General features: G+C 41.3%; 1 protein-coding gene across 1 annotated transcript in view; it reads right to left on the minus strand.

Moving 5' to 3' along the window:
* LOC146821852 (spermatogenesis-associated protein 7 homolog) overlaps positions 1-19,793 on the minus strand; it is a 1,028,728-nt gene that overhangs the window by 761,483 nt on the left and 247,452 nt on the right. Inside the window, exon 2 of the mRNA XM_085609389.1 lies at positions 12,861-12,935. Within this exon, the coding sequence (XP_085465515.1) occupies positions 12,861-12,935 (75 nt within the window). The remainder of the gene's footprint in view (positions 1-12,860; positions 12,936-19,793) is intronic.

Consider the following 19,793-nt stretch of genomic DNA (forward strand, 5'->3'; position numbering starts at 1 on the left):
TCTGCTCCCAATGGGAAGATTGGAGGCTTTACACCCAATCTAAATTCTGAGGGGGATAGAAAGCCCACTATTCACAAGACAAAAATATTGTAAGAAAGAAGGGGTGGGGCAGCCCACCAAGGCATAGGGCCATGTCTCCACCCAAGTACATGCTCAATAGTCTTTCTGCTGTAGGAAGGGGGTTCGGTTTAGGGGGTTTACCCCTATCTGCCCACATATGGGACAGAGAGCCAACTGGATGCCAGAGAGTTTTTTTTTTTTAAATAATCAAGTGAGGACCAGCTCCTCCAGACAGCACCCTCACCACCACCTGTAAAGCCCCAAAATACTTTCTGGCCATCCCCATTGAAATATGGATTCTTTGGGTTGTAGTTTTGACATATGTGCAAATGGGCCGGAATAAGCTGCAACCAGGGAACCCTACAAACCCTGGGCATTTCTAAAACCTACAGACCCAAGTGGATCCAGGGTGGTGTGGTTCATGTAGATCCTGCTATGTTTTCTTACCCATCATGCCCTGCAAAATTCAAGCTTTGGCAAAAAATCATACATTTTACCCACATTTCTTTGAGAGGAATGTTCAGGAATCTGCAGGGATCCACAAAATTCCGATCAGCCAGTGTTTCCACACTTTCCAAATAAAAACGGTACCCCTGCATGAAAATTGACTACACAAAGTCAATATGGTCTTCACATGGTACCTAAAAGATTTTGGCACAAAAATGGCCCTACAAAAAAAAGAATACAAAAACATGGCACATGGACGAGGGGAAAATTAACTTTGTCCATTACCAATGGTGGCTAGGTAAGCGCCAGCCTACTCTTTCTGTCATCATTGAGGTCATCCTAATAATTTCACATTTAGATTCTTTCCTCCAAGATCATTAAAATTGTGTTGTAAAATCATGTGATTTCATATAAATTAAGAATTCATGATCCATAAGGGAAATAAAATGTTTATACGTCTGCAGTTCTTAAGGCCAGCATTTAAGTGCCAATAGCTAAATGCAAGGAAGTGATGCAATATTGAATCCTCTAAACAAAAACGTGATTACCAGTATCTTGACAGTTTCTCTGTTAAATTCCCAAATTCAAGTATTAACGTAGTGTAGCTGAGTACGGGTACATTTATCAAACAAACTGTAAATAACAATGAAAGAGGTACATAAACATCAGTGTCTATATACGAATTCCTGAAATCCATGCCAGTATCATGTCAGTGCATGGATGTACTCACCAGCTGAATAGGTTTCACAATGTGGTCTGTTTTGCGTTACTTCGTGTGTGCGGTGTTTGCAATGACCACCATCTCGAGACGAGACCCATCATGCTTATGTACACTTACAAAATGGCACAGATGCTGCGCCACATCATCACACTTTATTTTTACTTTTTTTCCCTTTTGGCCATGTTGCATAGCATTTTGTTAATGCCATACAGCATTGCCAAAAGACATTGGCTGTGCCATGGGTCCCAAAGACAAGAACTATTAGATTTGCCAATGTTTGTTAATGTAAGTGGTGTTTAGATATTTTAAAAAAGGCATGTGAAAGGAAACTTTATAAAAACAAATTTTACTGATTAGTTTCTACCAACTTGTGAATGTCAATCGTCTGGAAAATTGGAATTAAATGGTGTAGGTGAAATGTTTTGTCAAAATTGGTGTTCTGTGAATTTATTTTTCTATACCATCACACACAATCTGACTGACTGTGGGGATACCTGACAAACTGAATATTTGGGGATAATCCCATCTGCTACTACACTATTGGTACCTATACATATAAACAGATTTGTGTATAGAATCAGAATAATTTAGGTTTATTTTGCCAAAATATCTGTGAAATCCAAAAAACAAACCAAAGAAGCAGCCACAAAATAATTGGCGATACCTTTTGCAGCAATCACACGAGTGTCACTTTGATTGACAATTTTCAAATGCAACACGTTCTCCTTGAGCTGATAAAAATCATGTTATTATCTTTCAACTAAAGTCTTTCACCATAAAACAAGGTTAAATATTAATATAAATTAAATTATTCTATCAATGTAATCCTTAAGATTTTAAAATCGTGTATGGGAGAGTATCCTTGATAAATTTGTATATAAAAAAAAAAAAATCAATTAACTGAATGTCAGCATTTAGTATAGAATGCATTATCAGCATCTATTAGCATGATTGGATGATAGGAACTGAGTAACGTATTATCTTTATCTTTCTTTGGATATACTAAGCTTCAAGTCACATTGAATAGGCATAAAATCGCCTCTTTCAATTGTCTCCTGAAATACAACTATTTTTACAAACTCATTCCTTTTAGCAGTCAAACCTTTTGAAGAAGGAGATTTCACAGGGTTCACTGATTCCATGGTTCAAATCTTTTATATACTTGCACTTTTAACTTTTAATATTTAAATTATGATAAGACTCTTTGTGAACTGTTTAATAATCAGTGTTCTGGTTAATGGGCATATAATTAATTAAGAAATGAAAAAATGACATTGCATGCAGCTTCCAAGAACTGAAACAGTCATATTTTTTCAAATTATTCTTTAATGTCACGGATTCATAATGATATGGTCTCATATTGAAATTCTCTAATATGTTATTTTCTATTTGTCCTTTTACATCTTCCATTATAACTTTTATTTATCACGGTTTATATGGAACCACAATGTGAGAAGATTTCAAACTTATCCCCAAAACATTTTTTCTTTGAGCACTGAAACTTGCATTACTCATTTTGTTTACAATCTACATCATTAATTCAGTTTATTCATGAACAGTTAGCACCAGGTTTGACCAGGTTTTGGCTTCAAACCATAGAACAGATGAGTGAGAATATTTTGTTTGGCAATTTCTTGATCTTGGGTAGCTGTATCTGATGCTAACCCACACAATGTAGCTTTTAGGGACTCACATATGCCCTAATGTGATGTATTTCCAGGTGTACATTTTTAAATAACACCTACAATTCAATAGACTTTTAAGAGGTTACACTATGATTAAGGAAACCAGGGGACAGGCATCACTTAGCTTTCAATAATGGAATATTACATTAAGCCATGGAGTGGCCAACTACCAGCTTAAGTAAACACTTTATTTCAGTGATGGTCAGATTTTCAAAAGAGTTAAAGAAATTTAAGAAACTATTTGTGTGAGAATTTAATTTATAGAGTGCATGGCTATCCAACCAGGGTTTCCCAGCGCTTAAATCCTGCAGAAGAGTAGACCAATGGTGTCTTATCTCATAAGACTTCGATAAACTACGTTAGTACCCTTTATGTAAAAAGACAAGTTTTGAGGAGTTTGCAAAAACTAGTCTCTGTGGGGGAGCCCTGCAGCTGGGGTGGAAAAGAATTATACAATTTTGTAGTCAAGTAAATAAATGACCGTCCCACCGCCTTGGCTCGTTTAACTCTCAGAACCGGGGACAAGCGCTGACTTGAGGACTGAAGGCATCTAGCAGGAGCATATCGAGTGATCAGTCAGTGAAGATAGACCGTTCCACTGCCCATCACAGTTTATAGGCAAAACAGTGGGCCTTGAACAGAGACGGCTTCCATGGGGGACTGAAGATTGAAAACTGTGTTTTAGTTACATCAAAATTCCACCAGACATGGATTAGGGCAGGCCAAAATGATTAGTGTTTAGATGTGAAATATCTAGATGAGAGTTATTGGGTCTCACACTTCAGTTTCTTTTCTGGGCTCATTTGCTTTGCAGGGCTCATGGGGACTTCTGCAGTAGGAAGGGAAAACTCCATACCACATGAATGGCAATTTCAACACCAAATGGCTGCAACTTAGGTTGATCTAAAATGTGAATAACAGCAATGGCTGATTGGCCCTCTAGCTTATTTTGTATTGATTACATAAATACTTCAGCTAACATTGCCAATGTCAATAACAAAACCCTCAAGACAGAATTATACACCACAGGATCAATTCCCAAACTGCATTTTGTAGGAAGCAAAGTATTACTACAAAATGCAATCCACATATCTACGACAAAAAACCTCTACCTCGCCCATCTTTTTTGTGCGGAGATCTCCACCATGGCTGCCAAGATGTAAGCACATATATGTGAACGTTTTAACAGTAAATGTAGGATCCACGGGGGAAGTGGTGGGAAAATGAGGAATATATGCTAATAAAAGGAGCAGGGTTTAGGGAAAATTAAAGGATGGCAATGCATCTTTCCTGCACTTTACAGGTCACATTCTTTTTTCCTATATCAAGCGCCACAGACCAAATGGCACATGGTTTTAATGTGAAATAGTGTGTAAATAAAGGATGGTAGAAGAGGTGGTACTATCTATAGAATTAACATATATTTTTGGTTCAAGTTTCCCACAAAAACACTTTTCAAAACAGTTCCTCAAAATTGACAGAGATTATGGGTACTCTTGTCTTTGTTAAGTGTCAGACACCAGTTAGGGGACTTTAAGACAGGCAGGGGCTGCTGCACCACAAACGTGGACGTGTGGGGCAATTTGCCACGATCCAGGAGTCTGTCATACTATGACTTTGCAAACTGGTCCAAGTATATTCTTTCTGCCATTGACTCCCATAGTAGGGAAGGCAAGCAGCCAAAGGCTTCTCAGAGAGGTAGTGTGGTGGGTAAAGGCTCAGATCTCTGCAGTCAATCAACAGACACAATATTGAATGTAAGTACTTGAACAGCACTGCAAAAGAATCACTACAGATAGTAATGGGGTTTTAGCTATAGGGAGCAATGTGTATACTTCCACACCAACCAAAGTTTCCTAGTACAATTGCTACAGTTCTCCATCCATTACAGTACTCTAGCACAGCAGCTGCACACTACTACAGTGGCATAACAGTAAAGGAAATCTCTTGGGTTCGAATCAATGCAAGTTAACTACTTAGATAATGTGAGTAGGTCTTTTTAGTTTGCATCTTGCAAAAATATATGTATTGGCGTTACTCCGTTCAACATGTAGCTTGCAGTCTATTAAGTGCAAAACACCATCTCTCAGCAACAGCCTTGAAATTACCTGAGGGTGCGAACGTGGCTCAGCAGCGCAGTTGTTTCGGTGCGCCCCCGTGTCCACATGGGCTACTTCACTGACAGTGAGCGCAGGTTAAAGGCAATAACCCATCATCTTGGATCTTGCCACAGAAACCAGGACCACAGCAGCCCTTGGCAGTAGCTACCTTTCATTGGAGGTTGCGGCCTCCAGGTCACTAGGGTGTCCGCCTGCTACAACGGTGCAGATATTCACATCCACAGTACGTCGAGGCATGAGCAGAACATGTCATGCATGGATGCTAGAGGTCACACTGTCACAAGGGTATTGTTAATTCAAGGGTAGTTTGCCACATAAAGCATGCAGAGATGCCAGGTGACTCCTCACAGCTTGGGTGGGCTCTGGTCAGACTCCCAAACATGACTGATAAAAAACTTCCTCTGATAGCCTGATGGGAAAACCTAGAGCTCGCATACAGAAAATCTTAAAATAAATAACTACTCTCACACCTAAGGAAAACCTCCCTGATTGTAGGGGCATTAGTTATTTGTTTTAAAAAAAAAAATAAGCTCCCACTTTCGGACTTTGATACTGAAAAACAAAAAGTCTGGTTGATGGTTGTCAAAATCGACAGCCACTGCCCACATATTTAGTACTTTTAAAGGAACTACTGTGTTGGTGGTTCCTCTGAAGGTACAGAGACCACTGCTGGGCTTGCCATGATCTCTAACTATAGTGTCCCTCCATCCGTCCATGTGGGCGTAATGCCCTCCTCCACCCTCATGAGCAGAATAAAGACCACCACACTCCAAACGTGCCCCATAGTTTTTATTCATCCAAATTTGCATTCATTAGTTTTCATTATCAAAATAATTTATTGTCAGTACACAGTGAAAAAACATTGTAAACCACAGCCCGATTATTGACGCTAGGCACTAACACTACACATATCTGTGATTATGCATGCCTTCGATCATAACAGATGTAATGGCTCCTAGGTTGGGAAGAGAATTGTGTGTCTGTCTCAGAAAGAATTCAGATGCTATTTGGATTTTGTCTTAGGCTAAGCTAAATCAAAACTATGTTTGTCTGGGTCCTTGCTGTGGCAAAGAGTTGTGTGTCTGTAGCCCAGCAAGGAGCTATTTGTAGTGTTACCTAAGTGACACTTTAAATGTTCACTTAGACTGAGAAAACATGTTTATCTGTGCCCCTAGATGCTTTTATGATTTGTCTGTGTATGAAAAAGATCCAGTCAGTATCTGGATACTTGCTGGGGCACATATAAGTGTGTCTGTGCCACAGAAAGCTTCCAGATTCTATTTTGAATTGTTCTTGGGCTATGAAAAACTTAAAGAGATTCTGGCTCTTTATTGGGAATTAGAGATGCAGGTACTTTACTTCAAAATGGTTTGCATGGAAAGGGATGCATTATGGGAGAACAGACCTGTGAGTATATGCCCCAGCAATGAACCAGACACTGTTTGGATTTTGTGTTAGCTTAAGCATTAATTAAAACGTCATCTGGCTCCTTGCTGTGGTATACAACTGTGTGTATGTGATCTAGCGAGCAGCCAAACACGGTTTGGGTTTTTTCTTAGGCAAAGAAAAAAATCCAAAAAGCACATGGATGCTTGCTGGAGTACAGCCGTTGTGGCTGTGCCCCAGCAAGGTGACAGATGTGCATAGGATTTTCTCTTGGCCTAAGAAAAATCCAAACAGCATGTATGTTATTGCCCTAGAAAGGATCCAGAGTCTGCTTGGAATTTTTCAGTGCCCAAAAAAAACACAAGCACCATCTCATGCCTTGATCAGAGACAGCTCCACAGTCCCATCCTTTCAAAATGCTTCACGTGGACAGAAAAGCTTTCCGAGATGAAGGAGCTGTGTGACAAAAAGAGGAAGTGGAGACTGGAAAGGATTAATACCAGTCCATTCCCTTCCAATTCCCACCTCCTGGGTAATTTCTTCTGCTGGTGGGTTTGAAGGGATAGAGGAAGGGGTACTGGAAAAAGATGGACTGCTCATCTGGCCCTATCTCCCACTTTCCTCCCTCTCCACCAACCAATAAAAGCCATTTGAGCTGGTGACCATGGCTAGTAGAGCCTGGAGTAAGTAATACCTGTTTTAGCCATTCCTATAGCTGGACCCGCTGGTTGGGGTAGGAAATTCCTCCTAGATCCATCTGATAAGTATGTGACATCACTTGTGACCAGGCTGCCTCATTCAATTGTTTACTGGTACCCAGAAAGATTCATACATCAGCAAACTCCTTCATGCCACCCCACAAATATATATATATTACATACTGGCGGGTGACACTAGGTAGTTATAGTTAGGACCATGTATCCATAAGAAAAGTGTTTGACTCGCATATAACTTTGGTGCTGTTTAATGAATCTTCACAAAAATTTCCCCCAAAAGTGTCAAGTTGGGTTTTGTTGTACATGGAAAGTTTTGGGGTGATCTGTCAAGCTGGGCCCAAGAAAAAAGAAGGGTAAAGAAAAGTTTCCCATGTTAATGCCCATAGGAGTTTGGAACACTACTACAGCCTGAACCGCTGGACGGAATTCCACCTAATTTGGCAGGAAGGTAACTTTTGGTTTACAGATCACGCTTCCAGTTATCTAGTGTAAATCCATGCAGTAGTTTGTGAGAAATTAAGGAAAATCCATATTTGTATATCTACGATTGTGAAGCCTTCTCAAATAACGACATACTCATGCAAAGATCTGCAGAGCTAAGGTGGGCGGGGCCAAACAGGGAAGCATCCAAGTGATTTTCACATTTGCATACTCCTAGGAACGTAAAGGAAGAACCATGACCTCTGCTCTCACCAGGAGAGGACAAGAAAGAACCCACTTGTCACAGTCACATGCAGATTGCGCTCCAATAGATCAACGATGCAGTCGAAAGATTTCAGATCGTTTTTCAATATGGAATTGATCAGAAAATACACTTGCTTTGCCTTCGCCAAGCCTAGGAGTTAAGATCATATGACCTTTACAGAAGTGGAGCTTTAATGGTGGCACCTGCTATGTTTATATGTGTAAGTGCTTACTGTTGTGGTTTAATATTTGTACAATAAGCATCAGGGCCGGAATGGCCCCGGAGACCCCATCCCCTGGGGTCGGCCATGACTTAATGGGGGAGGGGTCTGCATGGCCCCCCAGGCAGATTTTTGACCCGGCGACCCCATTGCCCTGGAAATGGTCTAGGGCACCTAGTCATCAGCGTAGGCGACCGCGGGGGAGCCTGAATGCTCCCTGCCGGCTCCCCTGCCTTCTGTGGGAGCCAGCATTGCTCTTACACACAGGGAGCTGCTAAACATGCAACTACCCATGTGTGAAAGCAATCCTTTCATCTGTTTCCCTGTCTGCTTGACAGCAGGCAGGGAGAGAGACGAAAACTCTGCTTTCAGCAAGCAGAAATGGTTTCACAGATCTCGCTTACTGGGAGTAGAGTTCATGTTTGCTCTGACTTGACAGAAGCTGTCAAAGCTCCCGCCAAGTCATAGCAAACAGCTATGTGCTGGGGGTGGTCACCCCGGGACCTAACAGAAACCAGCCCTAAGGGGGTGGCAGTCCCCAGGGCCATATATGATTCCAGGAGGGGGTGCACGGCCACCCCCGCCTTCTGTATTGATGGGCTGGGGAGTCTGTGCGGCCCCTCTCCGTTTCTAACAACAAAGCCTAGGAGGGGGGTTCGCGCAGCACCCCTCCATTATTTAAAATAAAGCCCCGGGGAGGTGGTGGTCCACTGGGTTCAAAGATCCTCAGGCGGTGGGCCCGTGCCCCCATCCTTTTTTATAAAATGTCTCTGGGATCTGGCCCACTCGGAGGCCATTCTCAAAACAATTTTTTTTGCATTTTGCCCACAAATTAATGAATTTCACAAATGTGCTGCAAATGTTTTATTTAAACAAATGCTTATTTGCCCTGGCATGGTCCCAAAAGGGACCCAAGCACCACAGATAGAGGGTCAGGATATTCCTACCCCACCTCCTTTTCTTTTTTTCTTCATTTGTTTTTGGGACTCATTTAACATGAAGGAGCGGAGGAGCACAGATATAGGCGCAGAGGCGGGGATCACGTCATGGATCGGTAAGAGTATGAATGTGTGGATGAATGGATTTCTTCCTTTCCAGGTATTTTGTAACTGATACACCACAGAACCTCATGTGTGTTTTTGGTAGTATTTACTTTTGTTAAAACATCTTTTGTTTTGTGTTTTCTCCGCATTACTTTTTTTAGGGCTTGACCTAGGGGTCTCCTGCCCTCACCCCCTTATGGGGCACAATGTCCCAACTATAGGGTAACCATTTTGGAGATAATTTCGCCTCCCTAGTGCACAGATGATTGTCACAACTGCTGCACTTATAGCCACTCACGATAGATCCTCGGTGTGTGTGGCTGAATATGTAATGTTTTGTCTGTCTAGTGCTCTACCACGGTTTTTAATCATTTGTTTTGCATCCAGGCTTTAGATATAGGCCATTTCGAAGTGGAGTGTGATCTAGATCACCCCACTGAGTGGAAATCCTTTCACCACAGTCTGGTAAGAGTGGAGCCCGCAGTTTATTTGTTTGTTTTGGTCCTGATGAAGGCCACGGACACAATTGGACCATTTGGCAGAAACATGTCGACCCCATTGATTTCGGTGGAGGGACAATAATATCCCCATTACACGGATCACTTTGTTTTAACTACCATATAGATGCCAGCAATATTAAAATCTGTAATGGCTTTTCAACCTCACTATCTTTTTCTTTGGGCCCCCACTTAGTTTAGAAGTGCATCCCTCTTGTCAGGTGTATGCCCGCCCTCTATCAAACCAAGTTTTTAGAGGGCGAGGACTGGTCAATGATGAAGCATGACACCAGGTGGTGTGTGAGACCAGTCTTTCACTTTTTGTGAGATGCCTGCACTCACAGATTGATCTGCACTAGCACTAGCGACACCCTACTGGGAGCAGCTTCATTGTGGTAAACAGTTACTGTTGGAGGCTGCCGGCTCCTAGCACTCTGTGCCTCTGGTTCCCTCATCCCAGATTCAGTCTGGATTTTATGGTTACACACTTCCTCAGAAGGCCCCTACTCCACTGGGCCACCGGAGAAAGCTATAAATTGATGGAACCAGAGGGGGGTCCTACATTGATCCTGAAAGTCTTTAGTCTAAATCCACACAGATCTGTCAAGTTGTCCTTAAAAAGGTGTATATGGGTATCATTGTTTTCCTATATACAGGAAGAATCTTGTACACTAGACTGGCTTATATGGGATCCCTGTTGTGCCCTTTGAAACGAAGGAGGTGTGATCAAAGCACAATTAACTTCACAGTACATCTGGACCTGTTTTGTGTGTTTTTAGGTTCTAGTAGGGCTAATAATTAAATGTCAGGACTATTTAGAAAAATTACAATCGGCAAATGCTTACCTTACTTGATTGCTTAGAAGTGTTTCCCTTGGACTAGAGAGGTACTTGTTGGCTCTAATTACTATATGTTAACAAATGATACGAACAATAAATTATCCTTCTCAATATACTTTCAGATCAGTGAGTGCAAAAACTGCCAGATGAACATAGTGTCATGTGGCTAGGTTAGGCCAGGGAAAAAAAATTGCCATTTTATATGTACACGTTTCTTAAGTTACCTTCTTTTCTACAAAATGACTTTTTACCTTCATTTGCATTTGTGACAGTGCAAGATGAGTTTCTCCGAAACCACATTGCTTACAATTTCACTTCATACACAACACCTTGTACATTTAGTACAAGGCCTAAACATACATTGTGCAAATGTTGTTGTTTGTTATTCCTCCAAGAAGCGACATGGCTATCACAAGGGAATAAACAAATGTCAGACTGGCTGAAGCCTCGACATGGAAGCATGGTTACTGTTATTATAAATACACACACATTTCCGTGTTCAAATCAGAAGAGCACTCTGCTGTCATTACAAGGTCACTAATTTCGAAGTCTCAGCCCAGCTGATTTCTGTACACCCTCAGCGAGGAGGGATGTCCATCTTAGGACCAAGATGGTGACCTGCATACACTTACCTTCAGGAAACGGGGAGTTAGATCATCCAGTAGGGGATTTTTGGCAGAATACCCGCCCTAGGCAACTAGGTTAGAGAGCGCATAGTAAGAGTACACTATACACGGTAAGTATATGCCTGCATATATACACTGTTTTAGCACAATGGTGGGATTGTTTATCCTTTTCACTGCTCTTATACTGCTAATCAATTGTATCTGCTTCTGTCTATTAATCATTGCAGTGCATATATTTTACACAAGAATCACACTGGTTCAATAAATATTTAAACACCCCTTTGTGTATTTCTTGAGTATCTTTCTGAGTATGCACGTGTGATTGAGCGAAAAGATTCTAGATCTGTTACCATGATTCCTTCGAGAGTCAGGGTTGTCATGTTCTGAGGCTGCCCAAACCATTTGTTACCTTACTAGGTTTAGTGGTACATATGGTGGCACTGTGAGATAGCAGGTCTATAGGCCAACATACCCCAAGGGAGTGGCTAGAATCAGTCTGGCACTATCCCAACGTTTATGTTGTCCAACAACTGAACAGTTCCTACTGAGAAAACAGAAACCGTATGACAATAGTAATATTCTAAGAGAGAATATTTTTAATAATTTGGTTACTTTGGATTGTGCTACAATGACAACTTTAAATCCTTTACTTGGAAATTCTGATCAGCGAATGAGTTCCGTTCAGATTCCTGCAAGTATGGGCTTTCAACTAATTAAGGGGAGCAAAAATAAGACTCTTGTGGTCCTCTGCAAGTACACGACAAATGCATAATATATGCAATATTGTTTCACACTTCTATTTGCAGAGCCTGCAGTAGGCTTCACTCTTGGTGGCACTGGTCAGGAACCTGCTGAATCTGTAATTTAATCATTTAGATCTGAGATTAGCTGTAAATTGATTTCCAAAACAAGGTTGCCACTGACTAGATTAATAGGTTGGATCATGAAATTATGATTCTGAATGGGTCACAATCTGACCTATTTCATAATTAGCTTAATGAGGTAGGTTACATATTGCCAATCACTCCAATTGGTGGCCATCGCAGGAATGGTGGCTTGCTAGGGTCAGCAGACTACAAGGTCTGTGATCTCCTTTAAATAAAGCAAACATTTCTTTAAAAAAAATGCAGCCAGTTTTCCCTACAGAAAATAAATGCCTCCCCCCCCCTCTCTTTCCAGGATATGTGGAAATGTAAGTGTACAGAGAGCAATGAGCAGCCCTGCTAAGTTTACAAGGGCATTTAGGATGTACTGCTCCAGTCCAGGTTTTTTTTATTTTTTATTCTGGGACTTGCTTATCTCATTCTGAAACAAGTTCCAGAACTCAAAGGAAAAAACCTGGACTGAAGCAGCACATCATGCATGGACCTTGAAAACTGGGCAGCTATGAATGAGGAGGGAAGCACAGTAAGCTAGTCTCTAATGTGGAATTCATCAACCACAATGTCACCAGTTATTCCCTGCTTTTCTCTAGTCGCAGCATTAGGTTCATTTCAGTGAGAGTGTTCATGTCTCAGATGATGGGGCGTCCAGAATTTTACATGTCTACCATATTGACAATACTATTACTTTGAAAGCAGTTTGGAAAAGACCTTCAAATCTCTGCCCCAAAGAGGTAAATTAGCATCACTATTTTAGTAGTCACAAAATCAACATTATGCACAGGAATTACAATGCTAAAAGAAGGTATTTTAATAGGAAGCTTTAATGGTTTACCATAAAAACATATGCGATAATTGCATATAAATTAAAAAGGTCACCATAGCGTTCAAAACAACACTTGTAACTATTTACAGAGCGATCATGGATACTTACGGCTGCTTTTGATGCTCATGTGACCTTTAAATGGCCCCATCATCGAATACTTGGGTATTATAGCTGACTGTTTACCTTAAAAAATAGAAAATACATTTTAGATTTTGTTTGGTTCTTACAATATTGCAATACTCGCTCCTACTATTAGAGATTGGAAGCAGAGACTAATCACAGGTCATTCTTCAAATTAATTTACAAATTTAGCAAAGTACAACTTAATATGTCTTTGTCTGCTAACGACATGGATATTAGATGAATAAGTAAAACTGAAGTGTTTGAAATTTCTGTGGACTCAGTAAATTATCAGTGCATGATGTTCATCAAATATATTCAATTTAGTGACAAGACAAATCTTCGAATTAGCATCCCTCCAGCATTGTGCTCACCGTAGCATCCTCCCCAGCCTGGGAGCATACAAATGAATATGCCACACACAGAGCTCTGTAATAGACATCTTTATTCCTCAGCATACAATCGCACACTGCACGCTCATTACTTCATCACCGTTAATAACCACACCTTGACACCTTCCAGCAGTTACGTAATTCCTTGTTGAGCCCACCCAGAACTGCAAGGGTCCTAGCGCAGATAGTCTCATGACACTACATCTTCCACTTTGTGAAATAAAAAGTGCGAACAACAGTCACATCATATTTCATCAATAAGTCATCGAGGCGCTCGCTCTATTCGGCCAGATTGAGTAGCATGAGATGGTTGAAATGCACTCAGATCATGCGCCGATGACACAGTTTCTGATGCTTGATCTGGACTGTCAGGCGGGATCGCCTCATTCATGATTGCAGTGGCTGACAAACGCTGAGGTAGGAGCTTGAAGTGAGATAATTTCTGTGTGATGAACTTTCCGTGATGGTGTGATGTCAACGTGTCCTTTGCACATCACAAGCCTCAGAGGATTGACAGAAAATGTAGTGTCTGTTTTCCGATTTCATTTCTACTTGATCAGGACCCAGTCACCTTCATCCTGAGCTTGTCAGCGGCAATCGGCATATGTTTTCATCTGGAACTTACGAAAAGTGTCTGTGACACAAACCTGGTCAGCATTTAAAAAGCGGTCTACAGTCCTCTGTGGCAGTTTGGTTTTGATGGTTCTCCCAAAAAGCAAGTTGACAGGACTCTCACCAGTTGTTGAATGAGGAGTTCATTAATATGCATGGAGTGTTTTAACTCTATTCCCTCCATTGATGCTTGCTGAATGTCCCGTTTGAGGGTACCCATAATTTGCTCCACAACACCATTGACTTGAGGCCACAGAGGTGCACTCTCTTGATATTTGACATTTGGTCTGACCAGAAACTCCTTGAATTCTTTGCTATTGTCGGACTTGAGAATGGTTGGGATACCCCACGCTGCAAAGATGTCATCCAGCAACTTGATGACCTTTTCATGTGTTGTTGATGATAACTCCTCTACTAAAGGAAATTGTGAATTCACATCAAAGTCTACCATGAGATGATGTCCGTTTCCTAAAGGCCCAAAGAAGGTCAGACATTTTCAATGGGTGCTGCGTCACTTTGAGGGACATGTAGTCGCATATATGGTACTCCTTTAGTTTCCTCTCAACTTACTCATCTAGATGCGGGACCCACACTCTGTCTCTTAGGGCTCTTTTATTGACTGCAATGCCACAATGTCCTTCATGGGTTAGTTCAATGACTTGCTGTCTTAGGCTCTCAGGTATGATGATCTCGAGCCTCTCAATACAACACCTTCCCTGGTAATGGACAGTTCATACTGTACGTTTTTGAAATTTAACTTTCATCAGCAAAAGGTCGAGCATTCTTCTTCCATGATTGAGTTGAAATGATGTCTTTGAGGATAAGCATGTTCTTATCAGCATTTGTACCAGCAATATTCTGTTCAATGGATACAGCTACTGGCGTGCTGGACCTCACAATGAAGTTAATGACACCTTAGCCATTTTAGATGTCAAACTGTGCTGATGTAATGGTACTCATGAAATGTATTCAGCAGGGTTATGATCTTTCCTGTACTCTTACAGTTGCAACACCCATCTCACAATGCGAGGGGGAATCTTGGCTTTCGAGTTTCCAAAAATAGTAAACAGTACCTGGTGGTCTGTGTAATGATAGTGAAATGTTTTTCATATAGAAACACATGAAAATGTTCGCAGGCCCACACCAGAGCCAGGTCCTCCTTCTCCTGCTGAGAATAGGCATGTTCTGTGTCAGACAGGCTTTGACGGGCATAAGCCACAGTGTGTCTCTGAGCATTCCAATGGCTATTATGTTGAGCAAGGATTGCCCTCAGCCCCACCGGGCTCGCATCTACTGTGATCTAAGAATGTAACTTGGGGTAAAAATAGGCTCTTTTGCATTCTCAATTGCATGTTTTGCTCTTTTAAAGCTTTGGTCACATTCAGCAGACCACTGGAACCAGACATCTTGTTTTTACAAGTCTCTCAATGGGTGCTTCACAGGAGCAAAGTCACAAATATACATTGAGCAATAACTGGCCATTCCTAAGAAGGATCACAGCATGTTGACATCTTGTGGGGGGCAAGCAACTGACAGTGCTTGTACTTTATCGGCATCAGGAGTCATTCCCCCAACGAGAATATGTGCCCAAAGAATCGGTTTGGTCTTGTGAAACTCACTTTGCTGCATGCAGACTGAGACCTGCATCAGCAAGTAATTGGCACACTTGTGTAAGAGCCTTTTCAGGATCCTTTTGCGTTGCTCCAAATATCAGTATGCCATCACTGTAATTAAAAAACATGCGTGACAGGTTGAATTATTCAACGTATGACATCCCGAAATATTTCTGCAGCTGACAATACTCCAAAACTTAACCTTTTGTATCTGAACAAACCAACATGAGTTGAAAAAGTAGTGATGTACCTACAGTTCTTTTCCAACTTGAGTTGATGATATCCATTGTTCAGGTCCAGACGGGAGAAAACTTTGGCACAGCTCGCTCAGTTGCATGCTCATATCTGCTATGTGTGGACCAGGATGTCTTTCTAACTCAATTGCTTTGTTGGCAAGTAGCATACAAACACAAATGCGCACTACAGCTCCACTGCCCTTTCAGGGTACCACCAATATGGGAAGACCCATGGCATAGGTCCGGTCGAGCGCTCAACGATGTCATCCTTCAACAGCGTTTCTAGCTCTTATCTTGTTGCAAGTAAAAAGCGGCTCTGCAGTTCCGCTGGGCAACAGGGCAAATGTCCTCATTAATATGAAGTTGGACTTTCATTGTCTGGAGCCTTCCAAGGCCTTGAAACAGCGGCGGGAACGGACTCACAACTTCAGATTGAGTGTGGAGGTTGTAATTGAGAGATCAGTCCCATGTCAACAGCAGTGGCAAAACTGAGTATATATGCACTTGACGACGTGCCTTTAAAACGTGAATTGGCGTTTGCACTGTTACTGCTTTATGTCGCATTGTCACTGTGAATGACCCTTGACTCTGCAATGGTTTAGAAGCAGCCCACACGCATACCTTTGTGTTTGACGAGTTGAGGCTGTAGTGAGTTCTTACTTAGGGTTGCTGTAGTTTGCCCTTATTTTAGCCTAATTACACATTGTAGGCCACTTTTGCTTTCCACAACCACAATTAACACATTTATTTTTGTGCCACAATATTATTTAAGAAATAGACGCACATGATATTATTGTTATACAGCTCTTTAGCTGCTCAGGTTCAGCATGAACATTTCATACATGGTCAAATAACACTGTGCCCTGTTTTTCTGTGCTCTGTAAAGCAACATCTCATCACATACAGATGCAACAAAAGTGCAGCTACTGTTTTCCAACACAGCTTTTTCTATTACAAAAATTGAGACGTGCCCTTTGAAAAAAAAAGCAGAGGATTCTTACAGAGAGGAAAGGTCCCAGGACAGATGTGCTAGCTTTGCTCAAATTTCGATGCAGACCACCTAACTACAAAGGACAGGTATGGGGGCTGGTTCTAATCCCAGAGACCCCTGATATAGCCCTGTGCTCACGTAGTGAGGATAGGCTTAGGCAGATATATCATTTGCCTTGGTAGGGCTTTTCAATGTTTATAGTTTTCTCATAATCCTGATTACTTTGCTAAGCAGTGTATGTTTTCTAATAGCAGCACAGTTGCTTCATAATAGAGCACAATAGATTGAATAAACTTTGTAAACCTCCCTTGTGTCTTTATTTGATTTATTATGGACATGCATGAGTGAGGAAACGAAAGGTGATGATTTGTTTATACGGTTCCACTGGAGACTGGAGAGTTGTGTTCTGGGGTGCCAATTTACTGTTACCCTGGGAAGGTTAGGAGGGCAGGTAAGGAACTATGAGCTAGTTGGATTTTGGCCCATAGGTACTGATGTGGTATGGTGAACTACATTCTGATGTCCTGTGATGCCAGCATAATTCTGTTTCAATCCCTTCAACAAGGCATGGCTCAAAAGACAGGCTACTGAACTTTTCGACTGGCATAATGTTAATTGACGCACCACTGTCTATGATAAAGGTTATGGGTCAAGAGTTTACTTTTATTGTAACGTTGGGGCAGTAACGTTGGGGCAGTGTCCAAATGAATTCAGTTGTCTCGTTTGGTGGTTTGCCTTCATCTTTTGTTCTTTCATTCATTCATTCAAATTACTTTATTCGATTTCATCACAAGGAAATCATAAAAGTACATAAAAACATTGTGTACATGGCATATAATCAATAATCAGGTACAAAAATATATTGCTGTAAGAAAAACACTTCATCACAATATTCTTAGGTGATATACCATAGTCTCTATTTAAAAATACCAGCTAAAAAAGTTATAAAAAATATTTAAAAATGAAAAAATTTACAAAAGTTACATTGTAGCCCGGGACCTAATAATCGCCTTCAAATAAATTTGAACAGCCAGGATCGTTGCCGGTGTTTCCAACATCTGTAATCTCAGAAATGCTACCCTGTAGTATCTAATATTCCAACTTTTAAGAATCGGTCTAAGGTACCGCTGCCTGGGTATAAAAAAATATTTACAAAATAAAGTGCAGTGCATTGTTGATTGTAATGACACATCATCACAGGGGCATACAGATGCTTGCGGTGACCAAACATTTATCACCAGAAATAAAACCATTCTATAAAAAGAGCCAAGTCGAAAACGAGCCAAGAGCATACGACTGTAGCTATCTTGAACTGACAACAAGTATTGTTGAAGACCCAGGCCGCTCAAAATCAAATGATTCGCCATAACCGAATGTTTTACACTCTCTTTGGACCATCTTTGATCTTCAAGGTATTTCACGCAATGTGTTTTCAAATCTTTCCTCGAGATATCCACCAAGCTGCTAGGGTCTGTAAAATATGCAGGATGCCCAATGGCGTTAGTTATCATTTTTATGTAATTAAGCCACGCCATGTCTTTAGCTCTCTCCAATTTAAGGCAGTCCAAGATTATGTCTCTATTAAAACCTGTCTCATCTGTTACCCACACCTTATGCCACAATAGTAGCGGCGCTATCTTGATGGTATCTGATATATAAGAGAGTCCCAATTCCTGATGGCAACTATAAGTGACAGAAGAAATAGGAACTCCCAAAAGATAGCGGAATAAAACCATTTTCACAGATTTGTACAATGTCTGGTTCTTCGATGCCCCATAGACCGGCCCCATACAACCCCGTGGAAACACATTTGGCCTTATAAACTTTCAAGAGTTCTGGAACAGGTCTTCCTCCTATTTTTTTAGCAAAATTAGTAACTGCCCCCAGGGCTCTACTAAAATTCAATTTTCTGGCCTTGATAGCTGATTTCCATGTTCCCTTTTTATCGAACATAATACCTAAACAGAAGGTACCGGTATTTTCTACCTTTCTATTATCAATAAGGATGTTACATGTCGTACCTCTGCTTTTACCACAATCCATGGTGAATGTCTTTGTTATGTTCACTCTTAGACCCCTCTCTTTCATATAAGTAACAAACTATTTACCGCTCTTTGGAGGCGTAATTGGGTCCTTGATATAATCACTGAGTCATCGGCGTAGAGTAAAACAGGGACGGGGTGCCCCCAATTGTCAGATAATCATTTTGGTCTCTAATGAGGTATTTTCCTAGGCTATTAATATAAAGTGTAAAAAGAAAAGGGGCCAATATACACCCCTGTCTGACACCCTTTTCAATTGGGAATTTTGCCGAGCACTCCCCCATCTTCCCATAACGCACCCTCGCCCCCACATTCCTGTACATTTCCTTTATGAACAGTATTAAAACCCTGTCCACCTTAAGATCTTCTAAGGTATTCCACAACATGCCATGGTCAACCCCATTGAAGGCTGAACTCAGATCTACAAAGGTAAGAAAAAGTTTCCCCCTCTTCGTTTTAGTGTATTTGTCTATAATCAAGGCTAGGTTCAGTCCCTGTTCCATAGTTCCCATGCCTGAGCGGAAACCATATTGTAAGTTTGTTAAAACACCTGCCTCACTCGCCCAGGTTTGAAGTCTGTTGAGAATAATTCTCCCTGCAATTTTCAGTAGGGCATCGAGGAGTGAAATAGGCCGATAGCAACTAGGCTCGTTCCTGTTCCCCTTCTTAAAAATGGGTACCACTATCGCATCTGACCACGTAGGAATAAGTTTAAAGGTGGAACTACTATTTAAAACCATTGTTAGCAGTGGAGCCCACAGGTCAATATTTGATCTGTAGACATCCACAGGTACCCCGTCCGGGCCTGGTGCCTTCCCTGCCGCACTCTCCCTAATTGCCCTTATGACCTCCTCCAAAGTAAAGTTCAAACCCAGAGGGAAAACATCCTGAGCATCCGCAACTCGGCTGTCCGAAACAGCTCCCGTGGATTTATAGAAGTCCCCAAAGAATTCCACCCACCTTTCACCCGTAATGGCCACGTCTATAACATCTACCACTCTATCTTGATAGAAAGGAGCGTTTACAGCCTTCCAA

The sequence above is a fragment of the Triturus cristatus genome, chromosome 6 (assembly GCF_964204655.1).
Source record: "Triturus cristatus chromosome 6, aTriCri1.1, whole genome shotgun sequence".
NCBI classification, from domain to species: Eukaryota; Metazoa; Chordata; class Amphibia; order Caudata; family Salamandridae; genus Triturus; species Triturus cristatus.